Source organism: Myotis yumanensis, unplaced genomic scaffold (assembly GCF_028538775.1).
Source record: "Myotis yumanensis isolate MYYU_CA2020_CCGP unplaced genomic scaffold, mMyoYum1.0.hap1 SCAF_9, whole genome shotgun sequence".
NCBI lineage: Eukaryota > Metazoa > Chordata > Mammalia > Chiroptera > Vespertilionidae > Myotis > Myotis yumanensis.
In genome coordinates this window covers 16,355,100-16,374,505 of record NW_027223760.1, presented here as the reverse complement: position 1 = coordinate 16,374,505, position 19,406 = coordinate 16,355,100, and the positions used below count along the sequence as shown (strand labels likewise).

General features: G+C 44.3%; 1 protein-coding gene across 3 annotated transcripts in view; it reads right to left on the bottom strand.

Moving 5' to 3' along the window:
* Positions 1 to 19,406, bottom strand: part of CPED1 (cadherin like and PC-esterase domain containing 1) — a 280,292-nt gene that overhangs the window by 251,266 nt on the left and 9,620 nt on the right. For all 3 annotated transcript variants that reach the window (XM_070423793.1, XM_070423794.1, XM_070423792.1), the window contains one exon: positions 359 to 542. In XM_070423793.1, coding sequence (XP_070279894.1) covers positions 359 to 542 — 184 coding nt within the window. The remainder of the gene's footprint in view (positions 1 to 358; positions 543 to 19,406) is intronic.

The window sequence follows — 19,406 nt, the reverse complement described above, 5'->3', positions numbered from 1 at the left end:
TTCCACTTGCAGTCAGATGAATTGGCAATTTTCTTAAAATATGAGCAGTTCGGCGCTGGGCAGAACATGTATTCAGGCTCATAAACATAAACATGTTTTATGCAGCGTTTAAACATGAACTATGCAACTCCAAAATGCTACAAAAACACAAACAAAATAATTTCAAGAATAAAGACCTAAAGCTAAAGAAACATTGAGAGGAAGTAGAAAAGGAGCCAAGTTTTCTATAAGGCAAGAAAGCTGATCAGGGAGAAAAATTCGTGTTTCTGAATTCTTTCAGAAGAAGAGAGTAGCACATTCCAGAAACTACTTAACATTCGACACCAAGCCACTTTGGTAATTGCTTTCATATTCTGACCTTTTCCTAGGAGCTCCAGCCCCAGGTCAGGACCGGACCTCTCTTCAGTGATGACCACTGTGTAACCGAGCTGAGCGAGAATGTGCTGGTGGGCCCAGAGCTCCATTGTGCTGTAGGAGGGAGGCCTGTAGAGTATGGCCCTTCTGCCACGGCTGCCAAAGTGGGTCTCCATGGATTCTTCCATCTGAAAAAGAAAGGAGGCATAAAAACTCAAGAGGAAGCAGCATCTTTCTCTTGAAGGACATCACTCATGCAAATCAAGGACCATTCGCAAAGTTATCTTTTAAGTTTTTTCTCTAAACATGAAAGACATATTCTCTGAAAGGCTGACAAGGACAGAGACAACCTCATGTGCAAGAACTGAAGGTGCACTGCATTTTTCTCACTATTACAGAAAGTTGAAATTTGGGGGCCATTAACATACAGAGCTCCTAGAGCAGTGGTTCTCAACCTTCCTAATGCCGCAACCCTTATTACAGTTCCTCATGTTGTGGTGACCCCCAACCATAAAATTATTTTCGTTGCTACTTCATAACTGTAAATTTGCTACTATTAGGAATCATAATGTAAATATCTGATATGCAGGATGCATTTTCATTGTTACAAATTGAACATAATTAAAGCATAGTGATTAATCACAAAACAATATGTAAGTATATATGTGTTTTCTGATGGTCTTAGGCGACCCCTTGAAAGGGTCATTCGACCCCCAAAGGGGTCGCGACCCACAGGTTGAGAACCGCTGTCCTAGAGGAATACTGTGGTGCAGAAATACAGAGCGCAACTCTGGCAGAAAATGGAAATGAATAGCAATGCCTGTCATCTGCATCGTGCTTTTATAAAGTAGTTCCAGCTGCATTATCTTTTAACAGTTCTTCTGGGTAAACAGGGTGGAGGAAACGGACTCAGAGAGAGGCTGGGTTTTGTTCTGAAGGAATTGTTCAGGAAGTGCTACAGCTGGGAAGCAATCCCAGAGCCCGTTGGAGACATATGTTGCTACAGCTTCTCTTAGGATGCAGCAAAACCTGAATGCATCTCAGTGAGACTGGGTGGGTCTTTGTGTGAGGAGAGCTAGCAAAGTGTCATAATCTTAGGTTATCCCTCCAACAGTTTTTTGTCCTCCAAATAAACATCCCTCGTTCTCACAAGAATGTTTGGAAATGCCATTAACAAAAGCGAGTTTTCTCCTTGACAAGTAGAAAGAATGATGATATTTTAATAATGTTTTTTAAATATATTTTATTGGTTTCCAAGAGGAAAGGAGAGGGAGAGAGAAATAGAAACAGCAACAATGAGAGAGAACCATCTGAAAATTACTAGCCAATACATAGTGGAGTGCAAGAGAACAGAAACTCCGGGGCCAGGCTGCTGGGTCTGAATCCGCTGGCTCCACTAGCACCATGTGTGTAACCTTGACAATACCTTCCTGCCAAGGGTGCTGTGAGGATTAAGGAGTTAATATCTGTAAAGTGCTTAGAACTGTGCCTGGCATACAAGAAGTACTAGATATGTGTTTTAAAAATAACAATCTACCATATCATAGAGATCAGAGAGTCAGGAAAAAACATTTCTGATTCTGTGCTCTGCCTGCCCCATACATACGTGCGATGAATATAATGGAAAGGAACAGAACACTACCTATCCACACTCTCTGTGCATGGCACTTTGGCAAAACATGACTGATGAAAGGATATCACATTTATTGGAAACGAAACTATTTGAACTCAAGAGTTTAACTGAAAATTGGGATGTGCTTCCCCACCACCACCACCACCACCACCACCACAAAAAAAATCTGGTTCTAGTTTGCAATGATAAACTTCTAAGAAGGAGTACTTGAACCTCAATACAGTTTGAACCTTTGGACACAGGAGTTAGAGGGACCCAGTAGCACAGAGGAGGCCAAAACAAGCAGACATGCATCGAGGTGGAAGGGAAGACAGATGCTTCCAAATATATCAGCGTCACGCAGGCAAAGTGCAGTGGCCAGGATTCCCTTCTCGTATTATTTTCTTACGTAATCCCAGGATGTGTTTCTCTATTACAGCCGGTTCAAGTATAGCAGTGATTTCACGTAAAGAGATTGTACTTTCAAACTTTAAGTTACTATTTAGGAAGATACCACTCCTTTTTTCCCCCCAATCAGGATCAGTTTAAGCAACACAGAGGTAACTCTTGCCAATATACCTTATAAAGAGCATAGTCTAAATAAAATCCAATGACTGGCCATTTTTGTAATAACCTGGACACAGGCTGAAATTTTAACTCATGTCTCTGACCACAGGACCAAATAGGAAATGAGCTTCTCAGTCAGATTATGTTGTGTTATCCTGTCCTACAAACCGCCCTGTCCTTGCAATATTTATAACACCCTGTATCAGCAGAATGGCCCAATACCAACGAATGAGAACGGTTTTAGCCAGTCTGACAACAGGTGCACGCACTGGGTATGTGAAATGAAAACTATGCTAACAGCATGTCAACCGCACCAGCAAATGCGGGATTAGCAAACGCCAGGAGCAGCACTTTTAGAAATAAAAGCTCCTGATTACTCACACACTTTTGAAGATATATATTTAGTGGAAAAATACATTCAACCTGGGCACCACTACAACTAAACTTGAGACTTGCAAAGCCTCAATATCTAATTGAGAAGTTAGATATTCTACTCTAATCCCGAAATCACTGCCCTCTCTCACTTCTTGAGAGATCAGCAGAAAAGCCCCTCAGAAGTCATTCTGCTAGACTACATGAAAGTTGTTTTATTAACTGAACACATTTTTATTGGAAGGACTTCCAAATCTGAAACCTTTACACCACTTTGATAAAGCAAAGGATAGAGTGTTGTAATAAACGAGCTGGAGTGTTACATGAAGCAAGGTAGAGTAAGACTGCAGAAGCATTGGGAAATCCAAAATCCGGATGTGAATTCCGGCTGTGCTAGTCACTGTCTTCATCCGCTGGGGCGAGTTATTATTGAATCTCTCTTCATCAGGGTTTTTCTTATGTGTAGTAACAAATCTTACCTCATGAGGTTATATTGGGAATTAAATAAATTTTCTAAGTTAAAGTGTGTAATATAGTGGTGTCCTATCAATAAATGATGTTAAATAGATGAATGAAGTTGATTAATAATGTTATATTGTAACTCTGCTTTTATAATAGGAATTCTAGAAATTTTTCAATTAATATAGTTTGGTCTCTGTCAAAAAAAAAACAATTCTAAAATAAACTATGTATTTCCAGATGCCCTGTTATGTTTTTCTTTGTAGTACTCATTATCTTTTAATGCAAAAATACAATTTATTTATTTACTGTGTTTATTTTCTGTCTCCACACACCATAAAAGAAGATAAATGAAAGCATGTATTTGTGTCTGTTTTATTCACTTTTGTTTTCTCAACCTAAGAATAGTATTTGGAACGTAATGGGCACATAATACATATTCTTTGAATGAATGAATGAATGAATGAATGCAAACATCCTTTTTCTCAATATGTAAAAGTCTTTGTTATAAATACTACTATAGAATTTTTGGAATAGAAAAGGGACAAATGTATTAAGAAATTTACTTCAGTAGAATTGTGAATAGTAGCTACAATGACAAAAATAGAGTTAAATATTTGAGCAAAATAATAAATTTCAGTAAAAGTGAATAAAAAGCTATATTATGAAAGTACTATATTTCTCAGATACTTACACTATTAAAAAGTTTTCTCCAACACTCACCAGAAAACCAAGAAATACTGCCCTTTAAAATATAGTAGGAATCAAAAATAAAACTTCTTTTCCTACACAACAGAAAGATTATTTCTGGATTTATTAAGTAGCCATGTATTTATGACATCTTTTGGTGCTTCTACAAATATATACTAGACCTAGGATGTGTGTCATATATAACTAAAAGTCAAATTGCTTTGCTGGTCTAGATTTTTGGCATTTTAGAAATATTGCAGAGCCTATTACTGTGAATTATGTTTTAATTTTTTCTACTATAAGAATAAAATATTTTTTCAATTGATGAAATGTACACTTCTTTTAGGTAATTCGAGAAATAAAATGGATAAAGTTTGCTAGGATGTACAACTTACACATTTTCTACTGAAAATGTATTTATAGCTGCAGAATGGTTTAGGAGCCACAGGTTCCCTGGAAACACAAGCAGGGTCTCTGGAGAATGCTCCTCACCTAAATGGACCTTTAGTGAACCTCTGCCTTCGATCTCACAGCTGACACAACTGAATTTCAAGCCCATCATGGAAGGACCATCCAGTTCTCAGAACTACTTCATCCCCATAACACGGAGCACCATCTGACTGTACTTCCAAACTGTATATTAGGGCTATCTCAACACTCAACACCCAGTGAAAGGCAAGTTTGCTCATCTGTGGCTCTACATAAGTTCTAAACAAATAATAAGGAAACAAAAGCAATAATATCTATACTAATAAAAGGGTAATATGCTAATTAGGGTGGAAGTCTTCCAGAAGTCCTTCCGGACAAAGCTGCACTGGCTGCCCAAGGCTCAGGCTAGCCACGGATGGCGGCTGCCACTGCCAGGGCCAACCCAAGGCTCAGGAAGGCTGCAGATGGTGGCTGCTGCTGCGAGGGCCCGAGGCTCAGATAGCCATGGCTGCTGGCAGTGGCAGCAGCAGAGGCGTGATGGGGTCATCACCTTCCCCTGATATGCCGGTTGCCTCCCACAGAGGGAGGCCAGATTCCTAAGCCATCAGTAGGACATCTCCTGAGAGCTCCTGGACTGTGAGAAGGAGCAGGCCGGGCTGAGGGACCCCCCTCCAGTGCACGAATTTTCATGCACCAGTCCTCTAGTCTATATATATAAAAGCCTAATCTACCATTCGACCAGTAGCTATGATGCACACTGACCACCAGGGGAAGACGCTCAGCGCATAGGCATGGAAACATGGAACAGACTGATGAATCTCAGAGGGAAGGGGGGAGGGGGAGGGCGGGAAGAGATTAACCAAAGATCTTATATACATACTAGAGGCTTGGTGCAGGGATTCATGCACCAGTGGGGTCTCTTGGCCTGGCCTTCTGGGACTTGGCCGCATCTGTGCACTGGGCCTCTGACATCCCTGAGAGGTCCTGGACCGCAAGAGGGCACAGGCCAGGCCGAGGTGAAAAATCCACTAGAAAATCTCAGTGGAGGCTTTGGCATCTGCATCTCAAGCCATAATATATCCATTACTTCCTCATCCCCAATGACTATTTCTTCTACATCATTGCTACCATCCATTCCAGTGGTTTCACCTTGAACTTTATGGTTCCTCCCATGGTCTCACCTCTGAAATTATAAGTAAAATGAGACATTTCATTCTCTTATCACATTCATATATTTCCAAAACGTCCATTCTTCCACCACTGGCCTTTCCCCCAAATGCCAACTTTCTTCTACTAGCCTCCTTTTCACTGTCTTTCTCTGCAGCTCAGATTCCTTGGTTCAACATCCAAGCACTGCCTATCTGGTATGTTCAATTCCCTTTCTCCACTGTGCTTCCATCATATTTACATGACAAAACCTCAAGCATGGAAGAGCTGGGGATCCAGCAGTAAACAAGACAGACAGGTAACAGCCCACCAAAGAAAGCAGACTTATGCAATTATGTCTAAGAAATCAGGACAGTGCAGGTAAATCAGGGGGAATAAGATGTTAATGGAAACTCAGCCAAGAGACCCAAGGAAGACCTCTACAGTGAGATTCTCGTAGGCAAAGCCAACTCAGTCTTCTGGCTTCCCAGACCATTCTGCTATGTGTCCTTGGTCAATTCTTTCTTACATTGTCCACAGTGACAAAACTTTCTCACTCTCCAGGTACCTCTAATTTCTATAGATAACTGCTACCCCATTCATAGAGGAAATTAGCACTATTAGAAGGAAACACAGTGAGTTACACAGCCTCTCTTTTGGAAAACCTATAGGCTATTGACTTAACGGACAGTTCCTCTTTTCTTTTGATTTCCATAAAGAAATCTGTCCTCCACTTATCTCTGGCTAATCACTCTCCCTCTTCTCCAGATTCCACACTCTCCCTCCCCTCGGCAATGAACCTCCTCCCTATTTCCACTCTCAAATCCCTGAGAACTTCATCCATCTCTAGCCCCTCCTCCTGGATCCTTAATATTCCCTCCCCCTTCTCTCCCAGTGGCTCTTTTTCAATGTTCATTCATTGTAGGGCACGGCTATAGGGTTAAGCCTAGGACTGACATGTTGGCAAAGCCACAAACAAGTCCCAGCTTAGAGGGCACAGTCCTCTTAGCATAATAAGGCTTGACCTTAGGACGCTCCTAGATCTTATCTGGGTAGCTAATGGGCTGTGGAGGTGCAACAAGTGCTGCCAAAACAAGTGAAGCTCATAAGAACACTGTAACTATGGTGACCACTACCTTGTTTACCTCTGGTATATGACCAGGTCATTTCTTCATCCTTTCCCTGCCCTCACTCAGGCTTTCGAACCCTTGGCTGAGCTGGCTCAGCATAATTCATTCATTGATTTAATATCTTTGAACATTTTCTGTGACAGGCGTGTTTGTAGGCTCTGTGGGACATAACAGTGAAGAACCCTGACAAAGGTCTGTCTTTCACTGAGCTTACTTTTTAGTGGGAGGAGCAATACACAAGTAATGAAATCAGACAATGTAAATTCCTGCAGAGATAAGAGGTCAGGGTAGAGTGGGAAAGAATGACCCAGGAACTGCTTTTAGATGTCACGGTGCTGTTCTTGCCTCTGTTATGAATGTTGTGTATGAAAGAAAATGAGAGGAGAAAGGTAATTCTTAGAGGGAGAGAAAAGATGGGAAGAACATTTGTGACAGAAAGATGTTAAAGGTCAGCAGCACAGGTACTTTTGATTGCAAATGGTAAATATGGTCAGGTAGGTAACAAAAGCTAACCAGCACTGAGGATAAATATACAGGTAATGCCACATTACTTACTACCTTGTTAAGTAGCTAGTTGGAGAAGAAAACCTAGTGAGTAGAAGAGAATTGATGCTGGTAACTTAGGCTGGTCTTTCGAATTAGGTCCAACTGGATTCCTTTTATTAAAAGCCAGAGAAGTGTGAGAAATGCTCGCCCATCTGAATTCAAAGAACGGACTCGGAGACAGAAGTATGGCAAAAACAAGACTTTTAATATGTTTTCGAGAGCGCGTGTCCATCCCATTGTCCAGGCACACGTGGGGCAGGGAACACAGCCTATTGATTTAGTCCCTCCTCTGGTTCCTCATTGGCTGAGTACTATGGGGTCACCTGTTTCCTCATCTGTCACCTAGGTCTTGTGGTCTCCCATTGGGCCATTTAAAAAAATTGGGCTGAGGCCTTTTTAGCTGTTTCCACCTCCCCTGTCTAGCTGAGGCAGACGCCTCGGAGGTTCCCACCAGGATGCTGGCCCACATGCACAGTTCTCGGTTCCCCTAACCTCATCCCTACATTCTGTTTGCCCTGGGGGAATTCAGCAAAGTCCATCAAAAGCCAACCATGCTGGAGATGGATTCCAGAGGTCCATTTCCTACAGAAGGGAGGAAGTAGATGAGGAAAACTGGACGTACTATATAGATAGGTGTTGTCCTTGCTTTATTTTGTTTTCTGAGTGGGTGGGTATCCGGATAGATTCCAGAAGCCCAGACTTTTACAACCTAAATCATAGGCTTTCCTACAGACTATCTGCCATCGCTCCCTTTGCTCCCATAATGCAGAAAAGAGGCTGCTTTAAAGGAAAAAAAAAATGGAAACACTCAGGGGCCTGAGTGATGAAGACATAAGAGGGAGGCCTGAGACCTGTCCTAAGGGGTCATCTCCTCACCTCGGGGGAGGGAGGGATAAGGGAAGGAAGAGCACCGGGAGTGAGAGGGGGTACATGGCAGAACAACCACAATCGATGAAATTTACAGGAGCTGCCAAGAAAGACAACCACCTCACACCAGGTTCATGGCTTAAACCGGCAGAGACCAGCTGGATCCAACATGACAACTCATTTCACCTAACGGTCAGCGCTAGCCGATCCTATGCTCACTGTAATACAGTAGCTTGCTGAAGGACTCTCCGAATGCCACCATACTCCGAGATGGAAAGCCCGAATAAGGACACAAGTGGCTACAGAGCTCCTCAGAGAAGTCTCCACCCCTTTCCCGGGAAGATCCTGAATATTCCTTCCCCTCCTTGAATACCCTAGCCACCCCCCCCCTTAAATGAACCTCAATACATGAAGAAAATTCAGCTAAAAGGGCTGCAGTTCTGCCTCACTGCTTCACTAATAAACTCACTTTCACTTTAAACCTGATGCTGGCTTGTCTTTGAATTCTTTCCTGTGTGACGCCCAGAACCCACAGTGGGTCCCGGAGCCTGGGGTCCCCAGACCCCGAACGCCTGCATCAGGAGGGCAGCATGTAAGCAAGGCACTGTGAGGCCTGGCTTGGTTAAAAAGAGTCAAGAGAAGCAGCCACAGGCCAGTCAAATCACAAGTCACGGTGTGTGTGTGTGTGTGTGTGTGTGTGTGTGTGTGTGTGTCCCTGAGAGAGCTAAGTGCAGAGGATGAAACATTCCAGGAGTGGAGAGAAAAGTCCCAGAAAGGATTTGCTGCACGGATACTAAGTAAACAGAGAGGGAGTCCATCAGCTCAGTGTGAGGACGAGAGAGCCCAGCACAAAAGAGGAAAACAGGAGAGCCGCAGGCCACCCCTGGCGTGGACAGCCTAAGCTAGGGCATCTGTGGTGACTGACAGGGCCAGTCGCCTTAGTCCGCGGGGAACATCTGAAACACTGAGACTTACGAGATATATTAGGATGTTTGTTGATCAGAAAAGACTCCATCACTTCGAATAAATACTAAACCTATAATCTGAAGGTAAGCCTTGAGAATACCTCGTCATCTCTATGCCAAACACCCATGCTCCTCACCCACAACCTGGAGCCGCAGTGCCTCCTAAAAGGCGCACAGTATTGGGCCTGTTTAACTGGAAGAAGGAGAAGGGGAGAGGCTGAAGAAGACCACGTTGCAAAATTTAAAAAAAAAAAAAAAAAGGAGCACAGCCGGCGTGGCTCAGTGGTTGAGCATCGACCTGTGAACCAGGAGGTCACGGTTTGATTCCTGGTCAGGGCACATGCCCAGGTTGCGGGCTGGATCCCCAGTGGGGGGCGCAAGAGGCAGCCGATCAATGATTCTCTCTCATCCTTAATGTTTCTCTCTCTCTCTCTCCCTCTCCCTTCCTCTCTGAAATCAATAAAAACATATTTTTTTAAAAGGGGCCGGGGGCGGGGGGGGGGGGGAGCGGGGGGGGGGGGGAGGCAGACGGAGCAGCTTCTGTGCGCCTCAGTCGTGCTGGGTTCCCCTGCTGTGTGCTGCTTGCTCAGCCCTTGCCCCGCTAACCCTCACACGGAGCAGGAGTCTTGGAGACGAGGATACATTAAAAACAAAACCAAGGGCACAAAAACAGGGATTTCTCCTCCAGTCCATAGCTGGTGCCCCCTGCCGTGGCTCCTTGCCACCCCGGGCCTGGCAGTAGTTGTCGCTGGCCTCAGTTTACCCCCACCGAAATGCATCCGCTTCACAACCAACCTGGAGGAGTTGGTATTCCCTTCTGTGCTTCTCCCAATTGTTTTTTTCTTTTCCATCTCTTTTGAGAGTCATATTCAGTGCTTTTTACCAGCCCCCTCTGGTAATTTTCCTTGGGGTGCCACCCACGGTGCACAGCTGTGCACCATCAGCTTACTATTTGCTGTAACTTTGCAGACATAACAAAGACTAAACTGAGATGATAAACACTGGGGAGTCGCTGGGAGATGGGGGTCATGGCAGCTTCCTTCCAGGCATCTTTGAAAAACAGATAAAGCTTTCAATGCAACCAGGAGAGAATGCAGATTGCTTTTGCGTTTGGTTCCATCGATTTTGCTTCCTATTTTGGAGCAAACCGAAGCCACTCCAGTGAAACCTTTTATACCTTCTCCTTCCCTCTGCCTTCCTCTCTCACGGCCTCTTCCCCACTCCCTCACCCCCACCCCTTCCCCATCCCCCTCTTAGAAGCCCACATAGAGCTTAAGAGGAGGAAGAAGTTATTTTCTTTCTGTCCTCAAGCCCTGAGGGCATTTGCAGCCTTTCCAGTAAATGTTCTCTAGGCCCCTGAATCTTACCACAGTACCAAAGGAAAGGGCATCCATAATGGGCAAATATAAAATCGACAACCAACACTTATAAAAAACCAAGCAGAACACAAGGAGAGACCCTGTTCTTTTGGGGAAAAAAAAGAAGTTCACATAATGACAAGTCTCTGTCCCCTGACACCAAAACAAGTTAATACAGCAATTCAGTCTTAAAATAGTAAGTCCTTACAAAGGCAACGTACAAAAAAGGAGAGAACACTGAGTTCATTACAACAACATCAATACCTAAGCATCATACAATCCCCAACCATTTTCATAGACGCCAGAGACTCTGAATCTAAGTCCCAGGCTTTGCCTTTGCCAGCAAAACCCCAAGGCCTTCTGAACGCTGGTTCTCCCCTCTACTTCTCGTTCCCCATTCACTATCTGCTGACACCATCCTTGGCTAGTTATGAAAAGGAAGAGAGCAAGGAAAGTCAGAACTTGTTCAGCATGGTCAGCTGGGGACAGGGGCCTGTTTGCTTCACCAGGAAGCCAGAGCTTCACACCCCAGGGAATCGCAGCATTGTCCCTCCAAGGGATTAACACCCCTCCCTTCCTCCTGCATAGGAGTGTGTGTGTGTGTGTGTGTGTTGGGGGGGAGACGAGCAGGGGGAGATTAGCACAGCCACAATTAAGTCACAATGGTGCAGGAGGAGGTCCTTAACCACAGGTCAGTCTAACCTGGTAGAAAGCTCCTTGGCAAGGAAGTGGCCCCCAATGCAAGGCTGTGAAAACTTGGGAAGTTGATTGGCTATTTTGAACTATTTTGAAAAAGGTCCCAGTTAAAACTCTAGGGGAACAAGGACTCTCTCTCTCTCTTTCTCTCGCTCTTACTGGGTGACTTGTACTGTTTTCATTTAGGGACAATAAAGCATTTATTTTATTTAAATTTTATTTTTCAATTACAGTTTACAGTCAATGCTATATTGTATTAGTTTCAAGTGTACAGCATAGTGGTTAGACAGTCATATACTAACAAAGTGATCCCCCCGATATTCCCAGTCCTCACCTGGCACCACACATAGTTATTACAGTTAATATAATATTATTAACTATACTAGGGGCCCGGTGCATGAAACTCATGCACGGGGAGGAGGGGGAAGGGGAGTCCCCTCAGCCCAACGTGCACCCTCTGTCACGTTCCAGGACCCCAGCCACTCCGGGCCTAGGTGCGGGCCTACAGGCTTGGGGGGCCTGGCTCCTGAGGACACCTGTCCTAGGGACACAGGCCTTTTGGTGTCGGCGAGCACGCAAGTAGCCATGAAGCGAGAACCTCCGCCAGCGCCCGCACACGCACTCCAGTGGGGCGAGGGAAGCTCCCTCCCTGACCCCATCTCCCCAGCACCTGCGCGCTCCCACCCCGACCCGGGCTCCCCAGGGTCCACACACACACAAGTGGCCTCCCAGGCTGGAACTTCCCCAGCATTACCATGGCGACAGGTGCCTGTGTCTGCAAATTAACCCACCATCTTTGTTGGGTTAATTTGCCTACTCACTCCTCATTGGCTAGTGGGCATGGCTTGTGTGCATTGCTGAGGAACAGTTAATTTTCATGTTTCTCTTTTATTATATAGGATTCCTTATGCTGTATTTATATCCCATGACTATTTTGTAACTACTAATTTGTACTTCTTAATCCCTTCACCTTTTGGGACAACAAAGCATTTAAAAATCACTGTTACCCAACTCTGCTGTTCAAGTTTCTGTTATGTTCCATCCTGTGGTGGTGGTTGGGGCAGGGATGGGGGTGGGGTGGGGACAGGGACCACATTTTGGTTCTGGGAGCAGTTTGAGGCCAAAGTTCTCTCGTCTGCACATGCCTCAGCTTAGGTCCGTCCTCTCTAAAAAGCAACTCAGGCCCTAGCCAGCCAGGCTCAATGGTTAGAGCGCCGGCTTGGCTCAGTGGATAGAGCGCCAGCCTGTGGAATGAAGGGTCCTGGGTTCCACTCGGAAAAGGGCATGTACCTCAGCTGTAGGCTCATCCCCCTCCCAGGCCCTGGTCGGGGCATATGCAGGAGGCAACCACATCGATGTTTCTCTCTGTCTTTCCCTCTCTCTTCTATTCTCCCTGAAAATCAATGGAAAAATATCCTCAGGTGAGGATTTAAAAAGTAATTAATTAGTTCATTTAAAAGCAACTCTGGATCTTGATAAACAGGAGAGGGCCATTTTGAGCTGGGTCTGGGGTTGCATAATCAGTGGACCATCTCTACTGTTCCTCTCGGATAAAAAGCCAGTGTTTAAGCAGACATATCATATGGATAAAAATGGCCATGGACACCATACTAGTACATACAACGAACATCCTTCCTAGGTTTGGGTGCCAGATAAAAAATAGTTTGTTAATTGCACAACTCTATATGATTTAATTTCATACTTTGTTATAATGTTCTATAAGTAAATACACAGTGGAAATATAAAAAGCCCTTTCTTGCATCCCCTCTTTTTTGGTTTAGAAGATATGGTCGCTATTGTCTAGACTTAGGACCTTCAGAAGTATACACCTATGAAATTTCCCAACCTCCCATGTCCATTCCTCCTTCTCCTCTCTCCCCTCCCCCTGCAAGGTCTGCTGCCCGTCCTCACACCACCCTTCCTGCCCAGCGATGACTTCAGCGCTCCTCCCAGCCCTGCAGTCTTGCCTGCGTTTCCCCCCAGCACACCCGAGCCCCCAGGCCTCTGCAGCAGAACATCATGAAGGCATCGGTGGTGGCCAGCCTGGAATCTCTCAGCGCCACAGCGCACACGCCCTACTCTGGACAGATTCTAAGCCAAATAAAACAAGTGGGGACACCAGGGTAGAAGTCAGACACTGAGTTGGGGATGAAGATTTTCCATCCCCTGCCTCTCCAGTCACCACGTTCATACCACCCTCCCCCCAGAGAAGAGGATAAGTTCCTCAACCCACTTCCAGTGTCTCATGTGTCAATCCCAGGCACAGAGTGTCTGTGGCTCCGTATTCACATCCCTGTACCAACAAGTTCATCGGGATTCTCTCCAGAAAGCCAGGCTCCCAGGAACTGCACAGAGGGTCCCGGATGAAAGCCCACACACTCCGTGCAGGTGGCCCTGCAGCTCCAGGCCAGCAAAGGTCAGTGCCCGTGTTTGGCTGAATGAAAGGCTGCAAGAAAAAGGCACACACCTCACAAACTCGGAGGGGCTCTGCCTCATCCTACCCATGTCGGGGCCAAAGTGTTAGGAAGAGTAGGGGAGCCCTAGCCGGTTTGGCTCAGTGGATAGAGCATTGGCCCTTGGACTGAAAGGTCCCAGGTTTGATTCCGGTCAAGGGCACGTACCTTGGTTGCAGGCTAGATCTCTAGCCTCAGTCAGGGGCACGTGCAGGAGGCAACCAATCGATGTGTCCGTCACTCTCACACAGATGTTTCTCTCTCTGTGTCTCTCCACCTCTCTTCCACTGTCTCTAAAAATCAATGGAAAAGTATCCTGGGTGAGGATTAACAACAAAAGAAGAAGAAGGGGGTGGGGGAGAGGATGTGAAAGATTCAGACATTAACCTGCATAAAAGAAACATCCTTTCTTGTACCAAATTTGCATACCAAGTTCCCTTAAGTGCACATTTACTCCTTGGTACTTATTATGATTTTATGTATCCTCTGAGCACCCTTTTGGCTGTTCACTTTCCAGGCCTTTCCCATCTTGTCCCTTCAGCCCACTGGCCAGTACTAATATGCAACCTTAGCTATCCTTGGTGACTACCCTGGGCAACACTTTTCCCAGCCTTGCTGAGCTCCAAGGACCCTAGAGGCCTCCACCCAGTCTACCCTGATCCTGCTCATGTTGTCAGATGCTGCACCATTATACCAACACATCATAACAGAACCTCACATATTTCTTTCACTCTATCTTAGAGCTCTCAAAACTACACACTAAATCTAGAATGCTTATATTTTGATGGCCAACTTTTTGCTTTAAAAATAAAAATTTGGCAGGATGACAGTATCTAGTAATAGCACAATGTAAGTACTACCTCTAAAGGAAGAATAAAACATCATCTAATACTGTTATCAGATGTTCAACTCCCTAAACTCTAGAACCCTTCCTTTAGGGGATGAATGATAGCAGAATAGCACTTGGCATTCTTCTGTGACGGCCTAGAGAAATGAGTTCCCTTCCGGGAAATCCAGTTTATTGTTAGAGGGTCCAGCACAAGGCGAGGATGTGGAGAAAAGGGAACCCCAGTACACTGCTGATGGGAATGCAGACTGGTGCAGCCACTGTGGAAATCAGTATGGAGGTTCCTCAAAAAATTAAATATGGAACTTCCATTTGACCCAGTGATCCCACTTCTAAGACTATATCTTAAGAAACCCAAAGCACCAATCAGAAAGAATGCATGCACTCCTATGTTCATAGCAGCACAATTTACAATAGCTAAGATCTAGAAACAGCCCAAGTGCTCATCAGTAGATGAATGGATAAAAAAGCTGTGGTACATCTATACCATGGAATACTATGCAGCAGTAAAAAAGAAGAATATCTTACCCGCTGAGACAACATGGAGGGACTTGGAGAGTATTATGCTAAGTGAAATAAGTCAGTCAGAGAAAGACAAGTATCACATGATCTCACTCACAGGTGGAATCTAAGTAACAAAATGAACTGATGAACGGAATGGATCCAGAGACATGGAAGCAGGGAACAGAGTGCGGAATCTTGGAGGGAAGGCAGGGGAGGGTTGGTGGGTGGGAGGTAACCAACCAAGGACCTTGTATGCATATATGCATGGCCCATGGACACAGACAATGGGACAGTCAGGGCCTGGGGTGGGGGGGGGGCGGGGTTGGTGGGGGCTGGAGGGGTCAATGGGGGGGAAAGGGGGACATATACTTTCAACAGTAAAGAATTACTTTTTAATTAGTTTATGCAGCACTAAAATACTTGAATAGGTTTAGCTGTGTGTAGGTTGTTTCAAATGTGTTAGCAATGTTTTTATTGTTTACTCAGAAAAAAAATAAAGATAGTTAATAATAAGGGAGGAGTGATGAAAAGCCCATTTGAAATCACTTCTGCCCTCTGGGTATGCCTGGGAGGGAAGGTTTACTGCTCAATAGGAAAGCTGACTTCCTGGTTGGTACTTTCCTAAGGTTAGGTGGCTCCTGCACTGCTACAGAAAAGTTAATTTCCTGTTCCATTTTTCCTGAAGCATTTGTGCACTTTGGCTTAATTAATACTAGATTTTCCACTAGGGAAGAAGCAGGCAGAGGGCTGCAACTATTACACTTTCTATTGCTTGTTAAAGAAGCAGTGAAACACCAAGAGGAAACTCAATTGTGACCGCACAGTTTGGGACTCCTAGTGACATTTTGAAATATAACTGTAAAACTTGACATTTAAAAAGCACACGATCCTATAACTTTTTAATGAAAAAGAAGGAGCATTCCTGGTACTCGAATTTATGTTGCTTATATGCTTTCTTCCCCCTCAAGAGCCTCCAAATGCAATGAGAATCTTTTCATGACATTATCCTTTGGGCTGTGTTAAATTAACTGCACAATGAGGCCATTAGACTGACGTGGATCTAAAGCCTTGGCAGCCGACATAAGCACACCAAAATCTGTCTATAAAGGCCTCAAGATTATGAAATCAAAACAGAAGAACCACCAATCACGAACAGCCAACTGGGTTTTACGTTATTCTCAATCAATAATTTCTTTGCTCTGCTTCCACCTTTTCTGTATAAAACTTTTTACCGGGTCTCCTGCTGTTGGAGTTCCAACCACTTCTGGTTTGGAGCTGCCTGATTTGAATAGATTTTTGCTCAAATAAACTCGCAACATATTTAATATGCCTGTTTCTCCTTATGTTTATTCCCCTGTTCTTTATATTCTCAATCTTTTCCAAAGCACTCTGCTACAGTGTCTAATTTGATCCCATAACATCTCTGCAACAGACATTTCCACCCCCAGGCTACAGTCTAGAAAAATGGAACCCGGAGGAGTCACTTGTCCATGGTCACTCAGTCTTCACCATTGGAACTAGGTCCCCATTGGTGCTTGTTGGCCTGGAGAGTGAGTGGGGCACAGCGGGGTCAGCCTCAGATGCATGGACCTTTGATAGATCGATCGTTCAGAAGGTTCCCAGAAGCCTGCACCACCCCCCCAACAACATCCACTCTTTCTTACATCATCAGGACCCTGGAGCAATATTACTGTTCAAATAAATTCCATTTTCACTCCATAAGTTATTCACTATCATCAGGCTTTTTCACTCACCTGACTCTCCCATCCTGAATTGACCTCCCCCCGCCATCCACCGCCCCCAGATCACTCTCTTAGGCATAGTCTAAATATACTTAGAGCAGCAGAAATCAGCTCATTTGTCAAAATCAGTTGTGAGGTGTATAAGAAATTGGCTATAGCCCAGGCTGGTGTAGCTCAGTTGGTTGAGCATCGTCTGACATACCAAGAGGTCACTGGTTTGATTCCCGGTTGCAGGCTTGATCCCCAGTAGGAGGCATGCAGGAGGCAGCTGATCAATATTTCTCTCTTTCTCTCTCTCTGCCCCCTCTCTCTTACTGTCTCTCTAAAATCAAAAAATATATATATATGCCTAAGCGATTGAACGACTGGACGCTATGATGCACACTGACCACCGGGGGCAGATGCTCAACACAGGAGCTGCCCCCTGATGGTCAGTGCACTCCCACAGTGGCCTGGTGGCTGCCACTCCCTCAGTAGTCCTGCAGGTCCCATCTCTGGAGAATGGGGCAGGCACCAACGGACCTGCACCACTGGCATGGTCCTGACAACTCCACTGGCCTCCTGGAAGTCGGCCTCGGGCACCGTGGCCACTTCCCCTCCCTAGACGCTCCACAAAGAAGAAAGGATATAAAAGCAGCTGCCAGGTGGCTCCCAACAACCGGCGGGAACGTCAGTGGGACAGATCCAGATCCTGGGCCTGCCTGGAGGGCCAATAGCATCCTGCCCACCCTCCACCCCCCGACTAGGGACCCCACTGTGCACAAATTTGTGCACCGGGCCTCTAGTAAAAAATAAACACATATATTTTTTTAATCTAATGAAGAAAAGACATAGGCTGAGGATCAAAAATATGTACTACACATGCATTCTTGAAACAAGAACAATATAAGCCATCTAAAGTGCTTATTTTTGTGCCGGAGCTAAACCCAGCTTCTCAGGGGCAGGAAGGACAGACGCATCGATTGGATGACAACTCTAGTCAGCCACCATTCTTGGTGTTTCCAGACACATATTCAGTTCTCATAAGTAGGGCTTAGTTAGCTCCGTATTTCCAGTGAGAAAATTGAGAGTTTAGAAATCCAGGTAAAATGTGTCTTTGTCCTACAGCTAGTAAATGACACAGCAGGATTAAAACCAACATATGCCAAAGCCCATGTTTCTTCCACAACATACCTATGCTCTGTTAGACTTCTTAGCCAATATACTTCACAGGCTTGAAAGTAGAAGCCTTGCTGGAGATAGTTAGGTTTATTCTCACCAGCCATGTGCAGAGCAATGGAGCTTCCTGCTTAGCAAATTGCCCCGATTGAATTCACACTAGTGTGGGTTTATCAAGAGTCCCCACGTAAGGATTAGAGACACCAAATACAGTAATATTTCAGAGCACCTAACCAGACCCATCTGTACCTCCAACTCCATGTGCTCTTCTTAATAATTATTTTGGTTCATTTTTTATTTGAATCATAAGTACCCTTAGCCTCCATTAGTGAAATTAATTGAAAAAATGTTTCATGAAGATCTTATATGTAGCAGAGATCAATTCCTATTTAGCCATTTTATTCCCTTCTTCACCTGTACATAATATGTTTTGTTTTTAACACAGTTGACAAAGTACTGTCTCCCTTGCAAATGTCCAACTTTGGTACAGCTTCTGAGAACATAAGTCCTATTTTAGAACATGAGCTCATCTTTTCAGTGAACCTGGCTACCTAGGAAAAAATATCCAAAGGAAACCAAAGGGAAAAATGAAACCAAGACATTCCTTTTACCCCAAAAGGCCATACAGGCCAAGTTGATAACAGGAAGCACTTTTTTTTTTTATGTCATTGGTTTCCATTTCAAAGGGCCTATCTAATGTGAGTTCCTAATTAACTGCATTAGAACAAGAAACAGAATTCATTAAAGAAAGAAGCAGAAGCTATTGACACATCTTGAAAAAGAAAACAAGACAGAACGATACTTATAAACTGGCTAATTTCTTGATTCATAGGAAATTTCACATAACTTGCTTAAATGAGCTTCATCAAAGCTCCATTAAAATTTATCTGAGTAAGCAAATTTAAATTTAAAATTCTCTCAGTTTGAACAATTTTCACCCATGTGCATATTTCATTACAAAAATTTAGCATAGCTCTAATCAACTATCTCAGAGAAATCTACAGGCATTAAATGCTCATCAGTAAGCCCAACTGATTCTATGAAAGTTGTACACCTATTAGTATTCTGACAACATCTCCTGGAAGCCTTTTATACACAGACCCCTGTATTTACATGCTATCAGCAGGATTTTAAAACCTTCACCTTCAAATCTGAGGTTGACAAAGAAGCCAAGAAAGATGGAAAGAAGTTAGAAAGTACTTGTGAAAGAATGTTGGTTTTGCTTTTTATTGGTTCGTTTCTTTTAATATGTTAGATCCTTGAGAATGTTTATAGGATAAAGATCCCAACTAGACAAATGAGCTGAAGAAAACAGGAAAGACAGATGATAATTGAAGAAGCAGATTCAATGCAGCAGAATGGCAGGATGACTAGCATTAATCAGAAGAGCAAGAAATGGCCGGGAGTTCAAGGGGTGCTGGTACAGGAAAAAGATGGAGTGGAGAACTTGAGAGTTCAGCAAAGAAAAAGAAAGAGAGGGAAGAAATGGCTTCTCTCATTTCCTTTCCTAG